Source organism: Salvelinus fontinalis, chromosome 33, assembly GCF_029448725.1.
Source record: "Salvelinus fontinalis isolate EN_2023a chromosome 33, ASM2944872v1, whole genome shotgun sequence".
NCBI classification, from domain to species: domain Eukaryota; kingdom Metazoa; phylum Chordata; class Actinopteri; order Salmoniformes; family Salmonidae; genus Salvelinus; species Salvelinus fontinalis.
The window spans coordinates 16,411,827-16,431,336 of record NC_074697.1 but is presented as its reverse complement, the minus strand read 5'-3'; the positions used below and the strand labels follow the sequence as shown (position 1 = coordinate 16,431,336).

General features: G+C 48.1%; 1 protein-coding gene across 1 annotated transcript in view; it reads right to left on the bottom strand.

The window, feature by feature from the left end:
* The window catches only part of wdr62 (WD repeat domain 62), a 75,670-nt gene that overhangs the window by 11,997 nt on the left and 44,163 nt on the right, over nucleotides 1-19,510 (bottom strand). Inside the window, exons 16-25 of the mRNA XM_055895190.1 lie at nucleotides 18,841-18,916; nucleotides 18,626-18,737; nucleotides 18,231-18,294; nucleotides 18,016-18,141; nucleotides 15,255-15,358; nucleotides 15,024-15,091; nucleotides 11,188-11,547; nucleotides 10,911-11,041; nucleotides 8,193-8,305; nucleotides 2,050-2,172 (exon numbers count right to left, since the gene is read on the bottom strand). Of these exons, the coding sequence (XP_055751165.1) occupies nucleotides 2,050-2,172; nucleotides 8,193-8,305; nucleotides 10,911-11,041; nucleotides 11,188-11,547; nucleotides 15,024-15,091; nucleotides 15,255-15,358; nucleotides 18,016-18,141; nucleotides 18,231-18,294; nucleotides 18,626-18,737; nucleotides 18,841-18,916 (1,277 nt within the window). The remainder of the gene's footprint in view (nucleotides 1-2,049; nucleotides 2,173-8,192; nucleotides 8,306-10,910; nucleotides 11,042-11,187; nucleotides 11,548-15,023; nucleotides 15,092-15,254; nucleotides 15,359-18,015; nucleotides 18,142-18,230; nucleotides 18,295-18,625; nucleotides 18,738-18,840; nucleotides 18,917-19,510) is intronic.

Genomic DNA, 19,510 nt, shown 5'->3' with positions numbered 1-19,510 from the left:
CCTCTTCCTGGAGATCTACTGTCCTGTGGGTTTTCAGTCCAACCCTCTTCCTGGAGATCTACCGTCCTGTAGGTTATCAGTCCAACCCTCTTCCTGGAGATCTACTGTCCTGTGGGTTTTCAGTCCAACCCTCTTCCTGGAGATCTACCGTCCTGTAGTTTTTCAGTCCCTCTTCCTGGAGATCTACCGTCCTGTGGGTTTTCAATCCAACCCTCTTCCTGGAGATCTATTGTCCTGTGGGTTTTCAGTCCAACCCTCTTCATGGAGATCTACCGTCCTGTGGGTTTTCAGTCCAACCCTCTTCCTGGAGATCTACCGTCCTGTAGGTTTTCAGTCCAACCCTCTTCCTGGAGATCTACCGTCCTGTGGGTTTTCAGTCCCTCTTCCTGGAGATCTACCGTCCTGTGGGTTTTCAGTCCCTCTTCCTGGAGATCTACTGTCCTGTGGGTTTTCAATCCAACCCTCTTCCTGGAGATCTACCGTCCTGTGGGTTTTCAGTCCCTCTTCCTGGAGATCTACTGTCCTGTAGGTTTTCAGTCCCTCTTCCTGGAGATCTACCGTCCTGTGGGTTTTCAGTCCAACCCTCTTCCTGGAGATCTACCGTCCTGTAGGTTTTCAGTCCAACCCTCTTCCTGGAGATCTACCGTCCTGTGGGTTTTCAGTCCAACCCTCTTCATGGAGATCTACCGTCCTGTGGGTTTTCAGTCCAACCCTCTTCCTGGAGATCTACCGTCCTGTGGGTTTTCAGTCCCTCTTCCTGGAGATCTACTGTCCTGTGGGTTTTCAATCCAACCCTCTTCCTGGAGATCTACCGTCCTGTGGGTTTTCAGTCCCTCTTCCTGGAGATCTACCGTCCTGTGGGTTTTCAGTCCAACCCTCTTCCTGGAGATCTACCGTCCTGTGGGTTTTCAGTCCCTCTTCCTGGAGATCTACCGTCCTGTGGGTTTTCAGTCCAACCCTCTTCCTGGAGATCTACCGTCCTGTGGGTTTTCAGTCCAACCCTCTTCCTGGAGATCTACTGTCCTGTAGGTTTTCAGTCCAACCCTCTTCCTGGAGATCTACTGTCCTGTGGGTTTTCAGTCCAACCCTCTTCCTGGAGATCTACTGTCCTGTGGGTTTTCAATCCAACCCTCTTCCTGGAGATCTACCGTCCTGTGGGTTTTCAATCCAACCCTCTTCCTGGAGATCTACCGTCCTGTGGGTTTTCAGTCCCTCTTCCTGGAGATCTACCGTCCTGTGGGTTTTCAGTCCCTCTTCCTGGAGATCTACCGTCCTGTGGGTTTTCAGTCCCTCTTCCTGGAGATCTACCGTCCTGTGGGTTTTCAGTCCCTCTTCCTGGAGATCTACCGTCCTGTGGGTTTTCAGTCCCTCTTCCTGGAGATCTACCGTCCTGTGGGTTTTCAGTCCAACCCTCTTCCTGGAGATCTACCGTCCTGTGGGTTTTCAGTCCAACCCTCTTCCTGGAGATCTACTGTCCTGTAGGTTTTCAGTCCAACCCTCTTCCTGGAGATCTACTGTCCTGTGGGTTTTCAGTCCAACCCTCTTCCTGGAGATCTACCGTCCTGTGGGTTTTCAATCCAACCCTCTTCCTGGAGATCTACCGTCCTGTGGGTTTTCAGTCCAACCCTCTTCCTGGAGATCTACTGTCCTGTGGGTTTTCAATCCAACCCTCTTCCTGGAGATCTACCGTCCTGTGGGTTTTCAGTCCCTCTTCCTGGAGATCTACCGTCCTGTGGGTTTTCAGTCCCTCTTCCTGGAGATCTACCGTCCTGTGGGTTTTCAGTCCCTCTTCCTGGAGATCTACCGTCCTGTGGGTTTTCAGTCCCTCTTCCTGGAGATCTACCGTCCTGTGGGTTTTCAGTCCAACCCTAATTTAAAACACCTGATTCTACTAATTAGCTACTCAACAAGACCCTTAACTGAATCAGATATGCTAAATTAGGGTTGGACTGAAAACCTACAGGACAGTAGTACTCGACTCACATACTCTGACCCAGACAAGAGGCTTGTGGCTCATTACATCACCATCATCATCATCATCATCCGTACCCTCGTTGCTCAGGTGGTTGGCCATGGTGTCAAAGTGTTGTCTAAGGAGCGTCTGTGGATCTTCCTCCTCTTCCTCCACTCCAGAACTACCTGTAGAACTCACCTGGCTCAGGGAGTCAGTATCTACAGGGGGAGACAAGAGGAGGGGAGTCAGTATCTACAGGGGGAGACAAGAGGAGGGGAGTCAGTATCTACAGGGGGAGACAAGAGGAGGGGAGTCAGTATCTACAGGGGGAGACGAGAGGAGAGGAGTCAGTATCTACAGGGGGAGACGAGAGGAGGGGAGTCAGTATCTACAGGGGGAGACGAGAGGAGAGGAGTCAGTATCTACAGGGGGAGACGAGAGGAGAGGAGTCAGTATCTACAGGGGGATACAAGAGGAGGAGACGAGACAGTATCTACAGGGGGAGACAAGAGGAGAGGAGTCAGTATCTACAGGGGGATACAAGAGGAGAGGAGACAGTATCTACAGGGGGAGACAAGAGGAGAGGAGTCAGTATCTACAGGGGGAGACAAGAGGAGAGGAGTCAGGATCTACAGGGGGAGACAAGAGGAGAGGAGTCAGTATCTACAGGGGGAGACAAGAGGAGAGGAGTCAGTATCTACAGGGGGAGACAAGAGGAGAGGAGTCAGTATCTACAGGGGGAGACAAGAGGAGAGGAGTCAGTATCTACAGGGGGAGACAAGAGGAGAGGAGTCAGTATCTACAGGGGGAGACAAGAGGAGAGGAGTCAGTATCTACAGGGGGAGACAAGAGGAGAGGAGTCAGTATCTACAGGGGGAGACAAGAGGAGAGGAGTCAGGGAGTCAGTATCTACAGGGGGAGACAAGAGGAGAGGAGTCAGTATCTACAGGGGGAGACAAGAGGAGAGGAGTCAGTATCTACAGGGGGAGACAAGAGGAGAGGAGTCAGTATCTACAGGGGGAGACAAGAGGAGAGGAGTCAGGGAGTCAGTATCTACAGGGGGAGACAAGAGGAGAGGAGTCAGTATCTACAGGGGGAGACAAGAGGAGAGGAGACAGTATCGACAGGGGGAGACAAGAGGAGAGGAGACAGTATCGACAGGGGGAGACAAGAGGAGAGGAGACAGTATCTACAGGGGGAGACAAGAGGAGAGGAGACAGTATCTACAGGGGGAAACGAGAGGAGAGGAGTCAGTATCTACAGGGGGAGACAAGAGGAGAGGAGACAGTATCTACAGGGGGAGACAAGAGGAGAGGAGTCAGTATCTACAGGGGGAGACAAGAGGAGAGGAGTCAGTATCTACAGGGGGAGACAAGAGGAGAGGAGTCAGTATCTACAGGGGGAGACAAGAGGAGAGGAGTCAGTATCTACAGGGGGAGACAAGAGGAGAGGAGTCAGTATCTACAGGGGGATACAAGAGGAGAGGAGACAGTATCTACAGGGGGAGACAAGAGGAGAGGAGTCAGTATCTACAGGGGGAGACAAGAGGAGAGGAGTCAGTATCTACAGGGGGAGACAAGAGGAGAGGAGTCAGGATCTATAGGGGGAGACAAGAGGAGAGGAGTCAGTATCTACAGGGGGATACAAGAGGAGAGGAGACAGTATCTACAGGGGGAGACAAGAGGAGAGGAGTCAGTATCTACAGGGGGAGACAAGAGGAGAGGAGTCAGGATCTACAGGGGGAGACAAGAGGAGAGGAGTCAGTATCTACAGGGGGAGACAAGAGGAGAGGAGTCAGTATCTACAGGGGGAGACAAGAGGAGAGGAGTCAGTATCTACAGGGGGAGACAAGAGGAGAGGAGTCAGTATCTACAGGGGGAGACAAGAGGAGAGGAGTCAGTATCTACAGGGGGAGACAAGAGGAGAGGAGTCAGTATCTACAGGGGGAGACAAGAGGAGAGGAGTCAGGGAGTCAGTATCTACAGGGGGAGACAAGAGGAGAGGAGTCAGTATCTACAGGGGGAGACAAGAGGAGAGGAGTCAGTATCTACAGGGGGAGACAAGAGGAGAGGAGACAGTATCGACAGGGGGAGACAAGAGGAGAGGAGACAGTATCGACAGGGGGAGACAAGAGGAGAGGAGACAGTATCTACAGGGGGAGACAAGAGGAGAGGAGACAGTATCTACAGGGGGAAACGAGAGGAGAGGAGTCAGTATCTACAGGGGGAGACAAGAGGAGAGGAGACAGTATCTACAGGGGGAGACAAGAGGAGAGGAGTCAGTATCTACAGGGGGAGACAAGAGGAGAGGAGACAGTATCTACAGGGGGAGACAAGAGGAGAGGAGTCAGTATCTACAGGGGGAGACAAGAGGAGAGGAGACAGTATCGACAGGGGGAGACAAGAGGAGAGGAGACAGTATCTACAGGGGGAGACAAGAGGAGAGGAGTCAGTATCTACAGGGGGAGACAAGAGGAGAGGAGTCAGTATCTACAGGGGGAGACAAGAGGAGAGGAGTCAGTATCTACAGGGGGAGACAAGAGGAGAGGAGTCAGTATCTACAGGGGGAGACGAGAGGAGAGGAGTCAGTATCTACAGGGGGAGACGAGAGGAGAGGAGACAGTATCTACAGGGGGAGACGAGAGGAGAGGAGTCAGTATCTACAGGGGGAGACAAGAGGAGAGGAGACAGTATCTACAGGGGGAGACAAGAGGAGAGGAGACAGTATCTACAGGGGGAGACGAGAGGAGAGGAGTCAGTATCTACAGGGGGAGACAAGAGGAGAGGAGTCAGTATCTACAGGGGGAGACGAGAGGAGAGGAGTCAGTATCTACAGGGGGAGACAAGAGGAGAGGAGTCAGGATATACAGGGGGAGACAAGAGGAGAGGAGTCAGGGAGTCAGTATCTACAGGGGGAGACAAGAGGAGAGGAGTCAGTATCTACAGGGGGAGACAAGAGGAGAGGAGTCAGGGAGTCAGTATCTACAGGGGGAGACAAGAGGAGAGGAGTCAGTATCTACAGGGGGAGACAAGAGGAGAGGAGACAGTATCTACAGGGGGAGACAAGAGGAGAGGAGACAGTATCGACAGGGGGAGACAAGAGGAGAGGAGACAGTATCGACAGGGGGAGACAAGAGGAGAGGAGACAGTATCTACAGGGGGAGACAAGAGGAGAGGAGACAGTATCTACAGGGGGAAACGAGAGGAGAGGAGTCAGTATCTACAGGGGGAGACGAGAGGAGAGGAGACAGTATCTACAGGGGGAGACAAGAGGAGAGGAGTCAGGATCTACAGGGGGAGACAAGAGGAGAGGAGACAGTATCGACAGGGGGAGACAAGAGGAGAGGAGACAGTATCTACAGGGGGAGACAAGAGGAGAGGAGACAGTATCTACAGGGGGAGACAAGAGGAGAGGAGTCAGTATCTACAGGGGGAGACAAGAGGAGAGGAGTCAGTATCTACAGGGGGAGACAAGAGGAGAGGAGTCAGTATCTACAGGGGGAGACAAGAGGAGAGGAGTCAGTATCTACAGGGGGAGACAAGAGGAGAGGAGTCAGTATCTACAGGGGGAGACAAGAGGAGAGGAGTCAGTATCTACAGGGGGAGACAAGAGGAGAGGAGTCAGTATCTACAGGGGGAGACAAGAGGAGAGGAGACAGTATCTACAGGGGGAGACAAGAGGAGAGGAGTCAGTATCTACAGGGGGAGACAAGAGGAGAGGAGTCAGTATCTACAGGGGGAGACAAGAGGAGAGGAGTCAGTATCTACAGGGGGAGACAAGAGGAGAGGAGTCAGTATCTACAGGGGGAGACAAGAGGAGAGGAGTCAGTATCTACAGGGGGAGACAAGAGGAGAGGAGTCAGTATCTACAGGGGGAGACAAGAGGAGAGGAGTCAGTATCTACAGGGGGAGACAAGAGGAGAGGAGTCAGTATCTACAGGGGGATACAAGAGGAGAGGAGTCAGGGAGTCAGTATCTACAGGGGGAGACAAGAGGAGAGGAGTCAGTATCTACAGGGGGATACAAGAGGAGAGGAGACAGTATCTACAGGGGGAGACAAGAGGAGAGGAGTCAGGGAGTCAGTATCTACAGGGGGAGACAAGAGGAGAGGAGTCAGGATCTACAGGGGGAGACAAGAGGAGAGGAGACAGTATCGACAGGGGGAGACAAGAGGAGAGGAGACAGTATCTACAGGGGGAGACAAGAGGAGAGGAGACAGTATCTACAGGGGGAGACAAGAGGAGAGGAGTCAGTATCTACAGGGGGAGACAAGAGGAGAGGAGTCAGTATCTACAGGGGGAGACAAGAGGAGAGGAGTCAGTATCTACAGGGGGAGACAAGAGGAGAGGAGTCAGTATCTACAGGGGGAGACAAGAGGAGAGGAGTCAGTATCTACAGGGGGAGACAAGAGGAGAGGAGTCAGTATCTACAGGGGGAGACAAGAGGAGAGGAGTCAGTATCTACAGGGGGAGACAAGAGGAGAGGAGACAGTATCTACAGGGGGAGACAAGAGGAGAGGAGTCAGTATCTACAGGGGGAGACAAGAGGAGAGGAGTCAGTATCTACAGGGGGAGACAAGAGGAGAGGAGTCAGTATCTACAGGGGGAGACAAGAGGAGAGGAGTCAGTATCTACAGGGGGAGACAAGAGGAGAGGAGTCAGTATCTACAGGGGGAGACAAGAGGAGAGGAGTCAGTATCTACAGGGGGAGACAAGAGGAGAGGAGTCAGTATCTACAGGGGGAGACAAGAGGAGAGGAGTCAGTATCTACAGGGGGAGACAAGAGGAGAGGAGTCAGTATCTACAGGGGGAGACAAGAGGAGAGGAGTCAGTATCTACAGGGGGATACAAGAGGAGAGGAGTCAGGGAGTCAGTATCTACAGGGGGAGACAAGAGGAGAGGAGTCAGTATCTACAGGGGGATACAAGAGGAGAGGAGACAGTATCTACAGGGGGAGACAAGAGGAGAGGAGTCAGGGAGTCAGTATCTACAGGGGGAGACAAGAGGAGAGGAGTCAGGGAGTCAGTATCTACAGGGGGAGACAAGAGGAGAGGAGACAGTATCGACAGGGGGAGACAAGAGGAGAGGAGACAGTATCTACAGGGGGAGACAAGAGGAGAGGAGTCAGTATCTACAGGGGGAGACAAGAGGAGAGGAGTCAGTATCTACAGGGGGAGACAAGAGGAGAGGAGTCAGGGAGTCAGTATCTACAGGGGGAGACAAGAGGAGAGGAGACAGTATCTACAGGGGGAGACAAGAGGAGAGGAGTCAGTATCTACAGGGGGAGACAAGAGGAGAGGAGTCAGTATCTACAGGGGGAGACAAGAGGAGAGGAGACAGTATCTACAGGGGGAGACAAGAGGAGAGGAGTCAGTATCTACAGGGGGAGACAAGAGGAGAGGAGTCAGTATCTACAGGGGGAGACAAGAGGAGAGGAGTCAGTATCTACAGGGGGAGACAAGAGGAGAGGAGTCAGTATCTACAGGGGGAGACAAGAGGAGAGGAGTCAGTATCTACAGGGGGAGACAAGAGGAGAGGAGTCAGTATCTACAGGGGGAGACAAGAGGAGAGGAGTCAGTATCTACAGGGGGAGACAAGAGGAGAGGAGTCAGTATCTACAGGGGGAGACAAGAGGAGAGGAGTCAGTATCTACAGGGGGAGACAAGAGGAGAGGAGTCAGTATCTACAGGGGGAGACAAGAGGAGAGGAGTCAGTATCTACAGGGGGAGACGAGAGGAGAGGAGTCAGTATCTACAGGGGGAGACGAGAGGAGAGGAGACAGTATCTACAGGGGGAGACAAGAGGAGAGGAGTCAGTATCTACAGGGGGAAACGAGAGGAGAGGAGTCAGGGAGTCAGTATCTACAGGGGGAGACAAGAGGAGAGGAGTCAGTATCTACAGGGGGAGACAAGAGGAGAGGAGTCAGGATCTACAGGGGGAGACGAGAGGAGAGGAGACAGTATCTACAGGGGGAGACAAGAGGAGAGGAGTCAGTATCTACAGGGGGAGACAAGAGGAGAGGAGTCAGTATCTACAGGGGGAGACAAGAGGAGAGGAGTAGTAGTGTGTACTAGTCCTACCATCCGATGGCTACAGTAGTAGTATTATAGTAGTAGCAGAGAATACGTATTCTAGTTGTAGTAGAGTGTACTAGTCCTACCATCCTATGGCTACAGTAGTAGTATTATAGTAGTAGCAGAGAATAAGTATTCTAGTTGTAGTAGTGTGTACAAGTCCTACCATCCTGGGGTTGGTCTTGGCTCTCTGCAGAGCCAACACAACAAGCGCTGTCTGGACTCAGCTCGTCCTCTCCTCCCCAGCCCTGCTGCTGCTGATGCTGCTGGCCAAACTCACTGCACACACACACACACACACACACACACAAAACAGTCATACGTTCAAAACTGTACGCACGCACCAGTGTTGAAGCCACTATCTATCCTGGCATTGCAAGCAGCACCATGCTCTACCAAGTTAGCTAGAGAGGACAACCATATACAGCTCTGGGGGAAAAATTATCATCATCGATCCTCCACCAAATTTCACAGTGGCTGCGAGACACTGTGGCTTGTAGGCCTCTCCAGGTCTCGCACCCACTGCGACATCTGGTGGAGGATCGATGATGATCCGGGGGGGTGCTTCAGCAAGGCTGGAATCGGACAGATTTGTCTTTGTGAAGGACGCATGAATTAAGTCACGTACAAGGTTGTCCTGGAAGAAAACATGCTTCCTTCTGCTCTGACAATGTTCCCCAACTCTGAGGATTGGTTTTCCCAGCAGGACAACGTTCCCCAACTCTGAGGATTGGTTTTCCCAGCAGGACAATGTTCCCCAACTCTGAGGATTGGTTTTCCCAGCAGGACAACGTTCCCCAACTCTGAGGATTGGTTTTCCCAGCAGGACAATGTTCCCCAACTCTGAGGATTGGTTTTCCCAGCAGGACAATGTTCCCCAACTCTGAGGATTGGTTTTCCCAGCAGGACAATGTTCCCCAACTCTGAGGATTGGTTTTCCCAGCAGGACAACGTTCCCCAACTCTGAGGATTGGTTTTCCCAGCAGGACAACGCTCCATGCCACACAGCCAGGTCAATCAAGCTGTGGATGGAGGACTACCAGATCAAGACCCTGTCATGTCCAGCCCAATCTCCAGACCTGAACCCCATTCAAAACCTCTGGAATGTGATCAAGAGGAAGATGGATGGTCACAAGCCATCAAACAAAGCCGAGCTGCTTGAATTGTTACGCCAGGAGTGGCATAATTTTTGCGCCAGGAGTGCTTGCCTACGGAGCTGTGAGGGGAACGGCACCTCCGTACCTTCAGGCTCTGATCAGGCCCTACACCCAAACAAGGGCACTGCGTTCATCCACCTCTGGCCTGCTCGCCTCCCTACCTCTGAGGAAGTACAGTTCCCGCTCAGCCCAGTCAAAACTGTTCGCTGCTCTGGCACCCCAATGGTGGAACAAACTCCCTCACGACGCCAGGTCAGCGGAGTCAATCACCACCTTCCGGAGACACCTGAAACCCCACCTCTTTAAGGAATACCTAGGATAGGATAAAGTAATCCTTCTACCCCCCCCTTAAAAGATTTAGATGCACTATTGTAAAGTGGTTGGTCCACTGGATATTATAAGGTGAATGCACCAATTTGTAAGTCGCTCTGGATAAGAGCGTTTGCTAAATGACTTAAATGTAAATGCATAAAGTCACCCAACATCAATGTGAAAGACTGCTGGAGACCATGCCTAGACGCATGAAATCTGTGATTGAAAATCAGGGTTATTCCACCAAATATTGATTTCTGAACTCTTCCTAAGTTAAAACATTAGTATTGTGGTGTTTAAAAATGAATATTAAATTATTTTCTCTGCATTATTTGAGGTCTGACAACATATTTTTTGTTATTTTGACCAGTTGCCATTTTCTGTAAATAAATGCTCCAAATTAGAGGTCGACCATTATGATTTTTCAACGCTGATACCGATACCAATTATTGGAGGACCAAAAAAAGCCGATACCGATTAAATCGGTCGATTTATATATATATATATATATATATATATATATATATATATATTTGTAATAATGACAATTACAACAATACTGAATGAACACTTATTTTAACTTAATAAAATCAATTTAGTCTGAAATAAATAATGAAACATGTTCAATTTGGTTTAAATAATGCAAAAACAAAGTGTTGGAGAAGAAAGTAAAAGTGCAATATTTGACATGTAAAAAAGCTAACGTTTAAGTTCCTTGCTCAGAACATGAGAACATATGAAAGCTGGTGGTTCCTTTTAACATGAGTCTTCAATATTCCCAGTTAAGAAGTTTTAGGTTGTAGTTATAGGAATTATAGGACTATTTCTCTCTATACCATTTGAATTTCATATATCTTTGACTATTGGATGTTCTAAATGGCACTATAGTATTGCCAGCCTAATCTCGGGAATTGATAGGCTTGAAGTCATAAACAGCTCAATGCTTGAAGCACAGCGAAGAGCTGCTGGCAAAACACAGGAAAGTGTTGTTTGAATGAAGTAGTTTATAGTTTATAGAATAAAACAAAAAAATGTTAATTTTACACAAACACATATAAAGTAAAACCAGAGAAACGGATCATTTTGTAGTGGTCTCTTAATATTTCCAGAGCTGTGTACACACACACACACACACACACACACACACACACACACACACACACACACACACACACACACACACACACACACACACACACACACACACACACACACACACACACACACACACACACACACACACACACACACACACACACACACACACACACACACACACACACACACACACACACACACACACAGCAGCCCTACATAAACAACTATAAGCTCATACACAAAGCGTCCCCGCATCAAACTCATTTTGAGAGAAACAGTAACTAGATGTCCAACCAGACAGATCCACTCTGACTCACCACTCTCCTCCTCCAGTGGACAGCGTGGTGCTGTTAGCCGGGTAAAGAACGTAGCTACTGAGGCCTGGACCAAACATGTCGTCGGTGTCCGGTAGGGCCAGGAACCCAGGCCTCTGAAGAGACCCAGAACCCTAAATAATAACAAATATGTCAATGTGTTGTTTGTCTGGACTGAGTTATAACAATATAGAACCATCGACATACCACGTCTGAGATATATATATATATTAAAAAATATATATATATGTTTTTGAGTGAAGTATCTCTTTAAACAGACCTGGTCTTCGCTGTCGACATCTTCCTCCTCCACCACCACTTCGCTGTCCTCCACCACATCTTCCTCCTCCACTACTTCGCTGTCCACCACCACCACCATCACATCTTCCTCCTCCTCCTCTCCAAGCAGGCTGTCCAGGCTCTGAGGGTGGAAGTATGGATCTTCTTCCTCCTCATCCTCCTCCTCCTCTCCCGGTCCCTCTGCTCTGCGGGGGGTGGGGGAGAGAGGGCGCTGCAGGCTGTGTGTCTCCAGGACAGAGCGGATGGCCAGGGGGTTGAGGTGCTCTGCCCAGCGCCCGCGCGGCTGGAGGTGTGCTGGCAGGAGCTCGGCGGGGAGAGCAGTGGTGCCCGCGGCAGGACCCTGACATAACAGCGAGATCATCTCAAATCACAAAAAGGCTCTGTTGAGTTACACAATTCCAACATAGCCAGAGAGGCAACATCTGACCATCAGAGTGAGGGAACTGCCACAAGACTGAGTCACAACACTCAACATACAGCGATTGCTTTCAGAAGGTATTCATATCCCTCCACTTAACATACAGCCAGTTCCTTCAGAAGGTACTCAGAAGGTAGCCTCCCGGGTGGCGCAGTGGTCTAGGGCACTGCATCGCAGTGCTAGCTGCGCCACCAGAGTCTCTGGGTTCACGCCCAGGCTCTGTCGCAGCCGGCCGCAACCGGGAGGTCTGTGGGGCGACGCACAATTGGCATAGCGTCGTCCGGGTTAGGGAGGGTTTGGCCGGTAGGGATATCCTTGTCTCAGTATGTAAATGTAATAAAATGTATGCACTCTACTGTAAGTCGCTCTGGATAAGAGCGTCTGCTAAATGACTAAAATGTAAATGTAAATACCCCTCTACTTAACATACAGCTAGTGCCTTCAGAAGGTATTCCCAGCCCTCCACTCAACATACAGCTAGTGCCTTCAGAAGGTACTCATACCCCTCCACTTAACATACAGCTAGTGCCTTCAGAAGGTACTCATACCCCTCCACTTAACATACAGCTAGTGCCTTCAGAAGGTATTCCTAGCCCTCCACTTAACATACAGCAGAAAGCTAAGTTACACAGGTATTCATACCCCTGAGTCAATACATGTTTCAATCACCTTTGGCAGCGATTACAGCTGTGAGTCTTTCTGGGTAAGTCTATAAAGCCTCGTTCACACTGCAGACAACATTTTGTTTTGTTTTTGAAATACGCTTGAGGAATATTGACTGTCCAAAACAGCAAGTTACATGTGACCAAATCGGATGTGTGCGTTCAGACAGCAGTCATTTACTGACAAGAAGACTAGTTGTTATAGTAACAACGGGTATGTGTGTGCAGTGGTGTAGGCTGATTGGTGGTGGTGCTTGTCCTTATGTAACAACAGTGCCTGCCATGGACATGTCTCAGTTTTGAGTGTTCTAAATTATAGCGTAAAAACACTTAAAGCCTCAAAGGATAAGACGATCCAAACTGTCGTAACGAGTCCTTTTCGGCTAGCCACAGCAGTCACTTTGCTAGCTAGCTCTTAAGCTTTCTGACACACGCGCTCATTTCTTTGTAAACATTTAACAAGCTAGTTCGCTAATGTACCACGTGTTCCTGTCAGTGTCAATAGAGTATCTAGCAAGCAACAAGTTCTGCCGAATAAGTAAAAAAAAAAAAAACACTTGAAGGAAAATAAAATCAGATTTGACCAACCAGACAAGGCACAGATTTATATCTGACACCTACAAAGGTGGTTTGAAATGTGGCTTGAATAATCAGATTCCATGTGCTTTTTGGCTGTTCAGACTGCAGGGAAAAAGGATTGATATGCAAATCAATAGGATTGGAGAAAGTTCAAACTGCCAATGTGAACGCGGCTAAAGAGCATTGAACACCTTGATGGTACATTTGCTCATTATTATTTTCAAAATTCTTCAAGCTCTGTCAAATTGGTTGTTGATTACTGCTAGACAATCAATTTAAAGTTTTGCCATAGATTTTCATGCAGCTTTATACTGAACAAAAATGTAAACACAACATTCAACAATTTCAAACGTTTTTTCAGAGTTACAGTTCATTCAAATAAATAAATTAGGACCTGGTCCTAATCTATGGATTTCGCATGACTGGGCAGGGGTGCATCCATGGTTGGGCATAGGCCCCCCCGAATTAGCAGCCAGGCCCAACCAATCAGAGTTTTCCCCCCACATAGGGGTTGTATTAAAACACAGAAATACTTCTCAGCACCCCCCCCCCAGCTTTTTGTGCGTATGGAACATTTCTGGTATTTTTATTTTATTTAATTTTAGCTGATGAAACATGGGACCAACACTTTACATGTTGCGTTTATATTTTTGTTCGCTAAGTCAAAACTGTAACTCGGCCACTCAGGAACATTCACTGTCTTCTTGGTGTAACGGATGTGAAATGGCTAGCTAGTTAGCGGTGGTGCGCGCTAGCAGCCTTTCAGTCGGTTACGTCACTTGCTTTGAAACCTAGAAGTAGTGGTCCCCCTTGCTCTGCAAGGGCCGTGGCCTTTGTGGAGCGATGGGTAACGATGCTTCGTGGGCGACCGTTGTTGATGTGTGCAGAGGGTCCCTGGTTCGCGCCCGGGGCGAGGGGACGCCATAAAGTTATAGTGTTACATTGGTAACCAACTCCAGTGTAAATTTTGCCTTGCGTTTTAGGTTATTGTCTTGCTGAAAGGTGAATTCATCTCCCAGTGTCTCGTGGAAAGCATTTTTTTGCAGTTTTACTTTGTACAGGCTTCCTTTTCACTGTCAATTAGGTTAGTATTGTGGAGTAACTACAATGTTGTTGATCGATCATCAGTATTCTCCTATCACAGCCTTTTTTTAAATTCTTGACCATCTACCAATACGTGGCCTTCTTTCGAAGGCATTGGAAAACCACCCTGGTCTTTGTGGTTGAAATTCACTGCTCGACTAAGGGACCTTACAGATAATTGTATGTCTGGGGTAAAGAGACAAGGTAGTCATTCAACAATTATGTTAAACACTATTATTACACACAAAGTGCATGCAATTTATCATGTGACTTGTTAAGCAAATCTTCACTCCTGAAATGATTTAGGCTTGCCATAACAAAGGTGTTGAATACTCAAAATATTTCAGCTTTTCATTTTTACAATTAAATTTGTACACATTAAAAAAAAAAAAAAAAAAACATTCCACTTTGACATTATTGGGTATTGTGTGAAGGCCAGTGACAATTTTTGTTGTTAAAATATAATAATAAAAAATGTGTGTGTGTGTGTGTGTGTGTGGGGGGGGGGGGGTAATGAAGGGGTGTGAAAACTTTCTGAATGCACCAGTTGGTGTTTAGTTCTAACAGTTTACATTCTGTGTCTTAATTTATTTAACCTTTATTAAACTAGGCAAGTCAGTTAAGAACTAATTATTATTTTCAATGATGGCCTAGGAACAGTGGGTTAACTGCCTTGTTCAGGGGGCAGAACGACAGATTTGTTCCTCGTCAGCTCGGGGGATTCAATCTTGGAACCTTTCGGTTACTAGTCCAACGCTCTAACCGCCAGGCTAGTATTAATCTTATCCAGGCTAGTATTAATCTTATCCAGGCTAGTATTAATCTTATCCAGGCTAGTATTAATCTTATCCAGGCTAGTATTAAGACAATTCCCAGAGACATTGGTCCATCAGGGCTATTCAATTCCGGACACGAAGGCCCGAAAACATTTCAAGCTTTTGTTTTTGTTTCTACTGGTAGTTAATTGATTTAGTCCCTGATTAGAAGGAGAAGATGAAACCCAGAAGTGTGTCGATCCTCCAGGACAGGAAGTGGGCAGCCCTGATATAGACTATATGGTTCCGTAAGACTCACCAGTTTCCTGGCCCACATGGGCAGTTTGCCGTTGGTCTGTGGCACCATGGGGTCGAGAGCAAGGACGTCTGGAGGAGAGACATTGATGTTAAAACATTAAGCCAAACGTCTGTTAGAATTTCCCTTTCTCTTGTGGCATGGCGAATCGTTGTTAAATCGCAAATTAACTTTTTTGAGTTCATTCAATTCCACACTCTTATGTAATCTCTAAATTAATATGAGTGATCTCACCATGAGTGATGTCACATCTAGCAGGAGTCCTGGGATCATCTTCCTCCTCTTCCTCTCCTGCCTGGGAGAGGTGGCCCAATGGCACAGTGATGAAGGTCTCTCTCCTGGACAAAGAGAAACAGACACCTCACACAGGGACACCTCACACAGGGACACCTCACACAGGGACACCTCACACAGGGACACCTCACACAGGGACACCTCACACAGGGACACCTCACACAGGGACACCTCACACAGGGACACCTCACACAGGGACACCTCACACAGGGACACCTCACACAGGGACACCTCACACAGGGACACCTCACACAGGGACACCTCACACCAGATACTGACTGGTTTTCTGATCCACCCCCCTACCTTTTCTTTTTTTGTTAAGGTATCTGTGACCAACAGATGCATATCTGTATTCCCAGACAAAAATATATTTAAAAAAAAAAACACAAGATGCAACCAATTCAAAGACATTACTGAGTTACATTTCATATAAAGGAAATCAGTTCATAAGGCCATAATCCATGGATTTCACAAAATGCATCTGTTGGTCACAGATACCTTTAAAAAAAAAAAAAAGAAAAGGTAGGGGGGTGGATCAGAAAACCAGCCAGTATCTGGTGTGATCACCATTTGCCTCATGCAGTGTGACACATCCCCTATGCATTAAGTAGATCAGGCTGTTGATTGTGGCCTGAGGAATGTTGTCCCACTCCTCTTCAACGGCTGTGCGAAGTTGCTGGATTATTGTCAGGAACTGGAACACACAGTCCTACACGTCGATCCAGAGCATCCCAAACATGCTCAATGGGTAACATGTCTGGTGTGTATGCAGGCCATGGAAGAACTGGGACATTTTCAGATTCCAGGAATTGAGTACAGATCCCTGTGACATGGAGCCTTGCATTATCATGCTGAAACATGAGGTGATGGCAGAGGATGAATGGCACATCAATGGGCCTCAGGATCTCGTCACGGTATCTCTGTGCATTCAAACGGCCATCGATAAAATGCAATTGTGTTCGTTGTCTGTAGCTTATGCCTGCCCATACCATAACCCCACCGCCACCATGGGGCGCTCTGTTCACAACATTATCAGAAAATCGCTCACCCACACGTGTGGTGTGGTCTGCGGTTGTGAGGCCAGTTTAAAACGACGTTGGAAGAGGCTTAAGGTAGATAAATTAACATTCAATTATCTGGCAACAGCTCTGGTGGACATTCCTGCAGTCAGCATGCCAATTGCACGCTCCCTCAAAAACTTGAAACATCTTTGGAATTGTGTTGTGTGACAAAACTGCACATTTTAAAATGACCTTTATTGTCCCCAGCATAAGGTGCACCTGTGTAATGAACACGCTGTTTAATCAGCTTCTTGATCTGCCACACCTGTCAGGTGGATTATCTTTGCAAAGGTGAAATATTCACTATTCTGTCTTAGGATCACCACTATATTTTAGGAATGTGAAATGTCAGAATAATAGTAGAGTATGATTTATTTCAGCTTTTATTTCTTTCATCACATTCCCAGTGGGTCAGAAGTTTACATACTCAATTAGCATTTGGTAGCATTGCCTTTAAATTGTTTAACTTAGGTCAAACGTTTCAGGTAGCCTTCCACAAGCTTCCCACAATAAGTTGGGTGAATTTTTGCCCATTCCTCCTGACAGAGCTGGTGTAACTGAGTCAGTTTTGTAGGCCTCCTTGCTCGCACACTTTTTCAGTTCTGCCCACAAATGTTCTATATAATTGAGGTCAGGGCTTTATGATGGCCACTCAAAAACCTTGACTTTGTTGTCCTTAAGCCATTTTCCCACAACTTTGGAAGTATGCTTGGGGTCATTGTCCATTTGGAAGACCCATTTGCTACCAAGCTTATCCTTCCTCATGATTCCATCTATTTTGTGAAGTGCACCAGTCCCTCCTGCAGTAAAGCACCCCCACAACATGATGCTGCCACCCCCGTGCAGTTGCAAACCGTAGTCTGGCTTTTTTAATGGCGGTTTTGGAGCAGTGGCTTCTTCCTTGCTGAGCAGCCTTTCAGGTTATGTCGATATAGGACTCGTTTTACTGTGGATATAGATACTTTTGTACCTGTTTCCTGCAGCATCTTCACAAAGTCCTTTGCTGTTGTTCTGGGATTGATTTGCACTTTTCGCACCAAAGTACGTTCATCTCTAGGAGACAGAACGCGTCTCCTTCCTGAGCGGTATGACGGCTGCGTGGTCCCATGGTGTTTATACTTGCGTACTATTGTTTGTACAGATGAACGTGGCGTTTGGAAATTGCTCCCATGGATGAACCAGACTGATGGCGGTCTACAATTTTCTTTGAGGTCTTGGCTGATTTCTTTTGATTTTCCCATGATGTCAAGCAAAGAGGCACTGAGTTTGAAGGTAGGCCTTGAATTGACTCCAACCTCCAATTGACTCAAATTATGTCAATTAGCCTATCAGAAGCTTCTAACGCCATGACATAATTTTCTGGAATTTTCCAAGCTGTTTAAAGGCAGTCAACTTAGTGTATGTAAACTTCTGACCCACTGGAATTGTGATAGTGAATTATAAGTTAAATAATCTGTCTGTAAACAATTATTGGAAACATTACTTGTGTCATGCACAAAGTAGATGTCCTAACCAACTTGACAAAACTATAGTTTGTTAACAAGAAATTTGTAGAGTGGTTGAAAAACGAGTTTTACTGACTCCAACCTAAGTGTATGTAAACTTCCGACTTCAACTGTATTTTAGTTCAGCGTAGATACCTGATAAGATGCTCCTTGGTCGGGGCTTTGGCAGTAGTCGTCACTCCAGCTGTCTGTTTCCTCTCAGCCAGTCTCTTCCTCATCGAGTTAGTCATCTGGGAGTCCAGCCTCCACAGGAACACACAGCTACAGACACAGACAAACACAACTCAAACTGACTGGATCTGGAAACAGCCCACTGCCTAAAATATAGTTTGGCTAAGGAGTATGTTTACCTGTCTCCAGATATGGTGATGAGGTGTCTGCAGTCCTGGCTGAACCTCATACCAGTTACAATCTCTATGGAGAAGAAGAGGAGACAGGGCATAGTCAGAGGGAGCAACGAGACGGGAGGAAGAGGAGCAACGAGACGGGAGGAAGAGGAGGGAAGAGGAGCAACGAGACGGGAGGAAGAGGAGCAACGAGACGGGAGGAAGAGGAGCAACGAGACGGGAGGAAGAGGAGCAACGAGACGGGAGGAAGAGGAGCAACGAGACGGGAGGAAGAGGAGCAAAGAGACGGGAGGAAGAGGAGCAAAGAGACGGGAGGAAGAGGAGCAAAGAGCGGGAGGAAGAGGAGCAAAGAGACGGGAGGAAGAGGAGCAAAGAGACGGGAGGAAGAGTAGAGCTACCTGAGTGACCGAACAAGGTGGCCACACACTCTCCTGACTCATAGTCAAAGATACAGATGCTCTTGTCAGAGCAGCTTGTTGCTAGGTAGATCCCAGCGGGGTCCATCTGAACCTAGTGGTTACACAACGACAACAAACCACGGAATAAGAAACATTGACCTACAGTACAAAGCTAATTAGACAGGGTTGTCCCATATAGTGATGTCTCCTCTCACCTTCAGCAGCGTTCCTTCGTCACTTGTAGAACCTTTGAAACACTTCTTCAGCTTGCCACTCTTCACGTTGTACACTCTACACAGGGGTCAAGGGTCACGGTTAGGTACATTCTACACAGGGGTCAGGGTTAGGTACACTCCACACAGGGGTCAGGGTTAGGTACACTCCACACAGGGGTCAGGGTTAGGTACACTCCACACAGGGGTCAGGGTTAGGTACACTACACAGGGGTCAGGGTTAGGTACACTCTACACAGGGGTCAGGGTTAGGTACACTACACAGGGGTCAGGGTTAGGTACACTCCACACAGGGGTCAGGGTTAGGTACACTACACAGGGGTCACGGTTAGGTACATTCTACACAGGGGTCAGGGTTAGGTACACTCCACACAGGGGTCAGGGTTAGGTACACTCCACACAGGGGTCAGGGTTAGGTACACTACACAGGGGTCAGGGTTAGGTACACTCCACACAGAGGTCAGGGTTAGGTACACTCCACACAGAGGTCAGGGTTAGGTACACTACACAGGGGTCAGGGTTAGGTACACTCTACACAGGGGTCAGGGTTAGGTACAGTCTACACAGGGGAGGACACAAAGGCATTAGAGGTCATCAACTAGATTTAGCTGTGGACTGATCTATTCTTGAGCAGATGGTCAGGAGGCTAAAT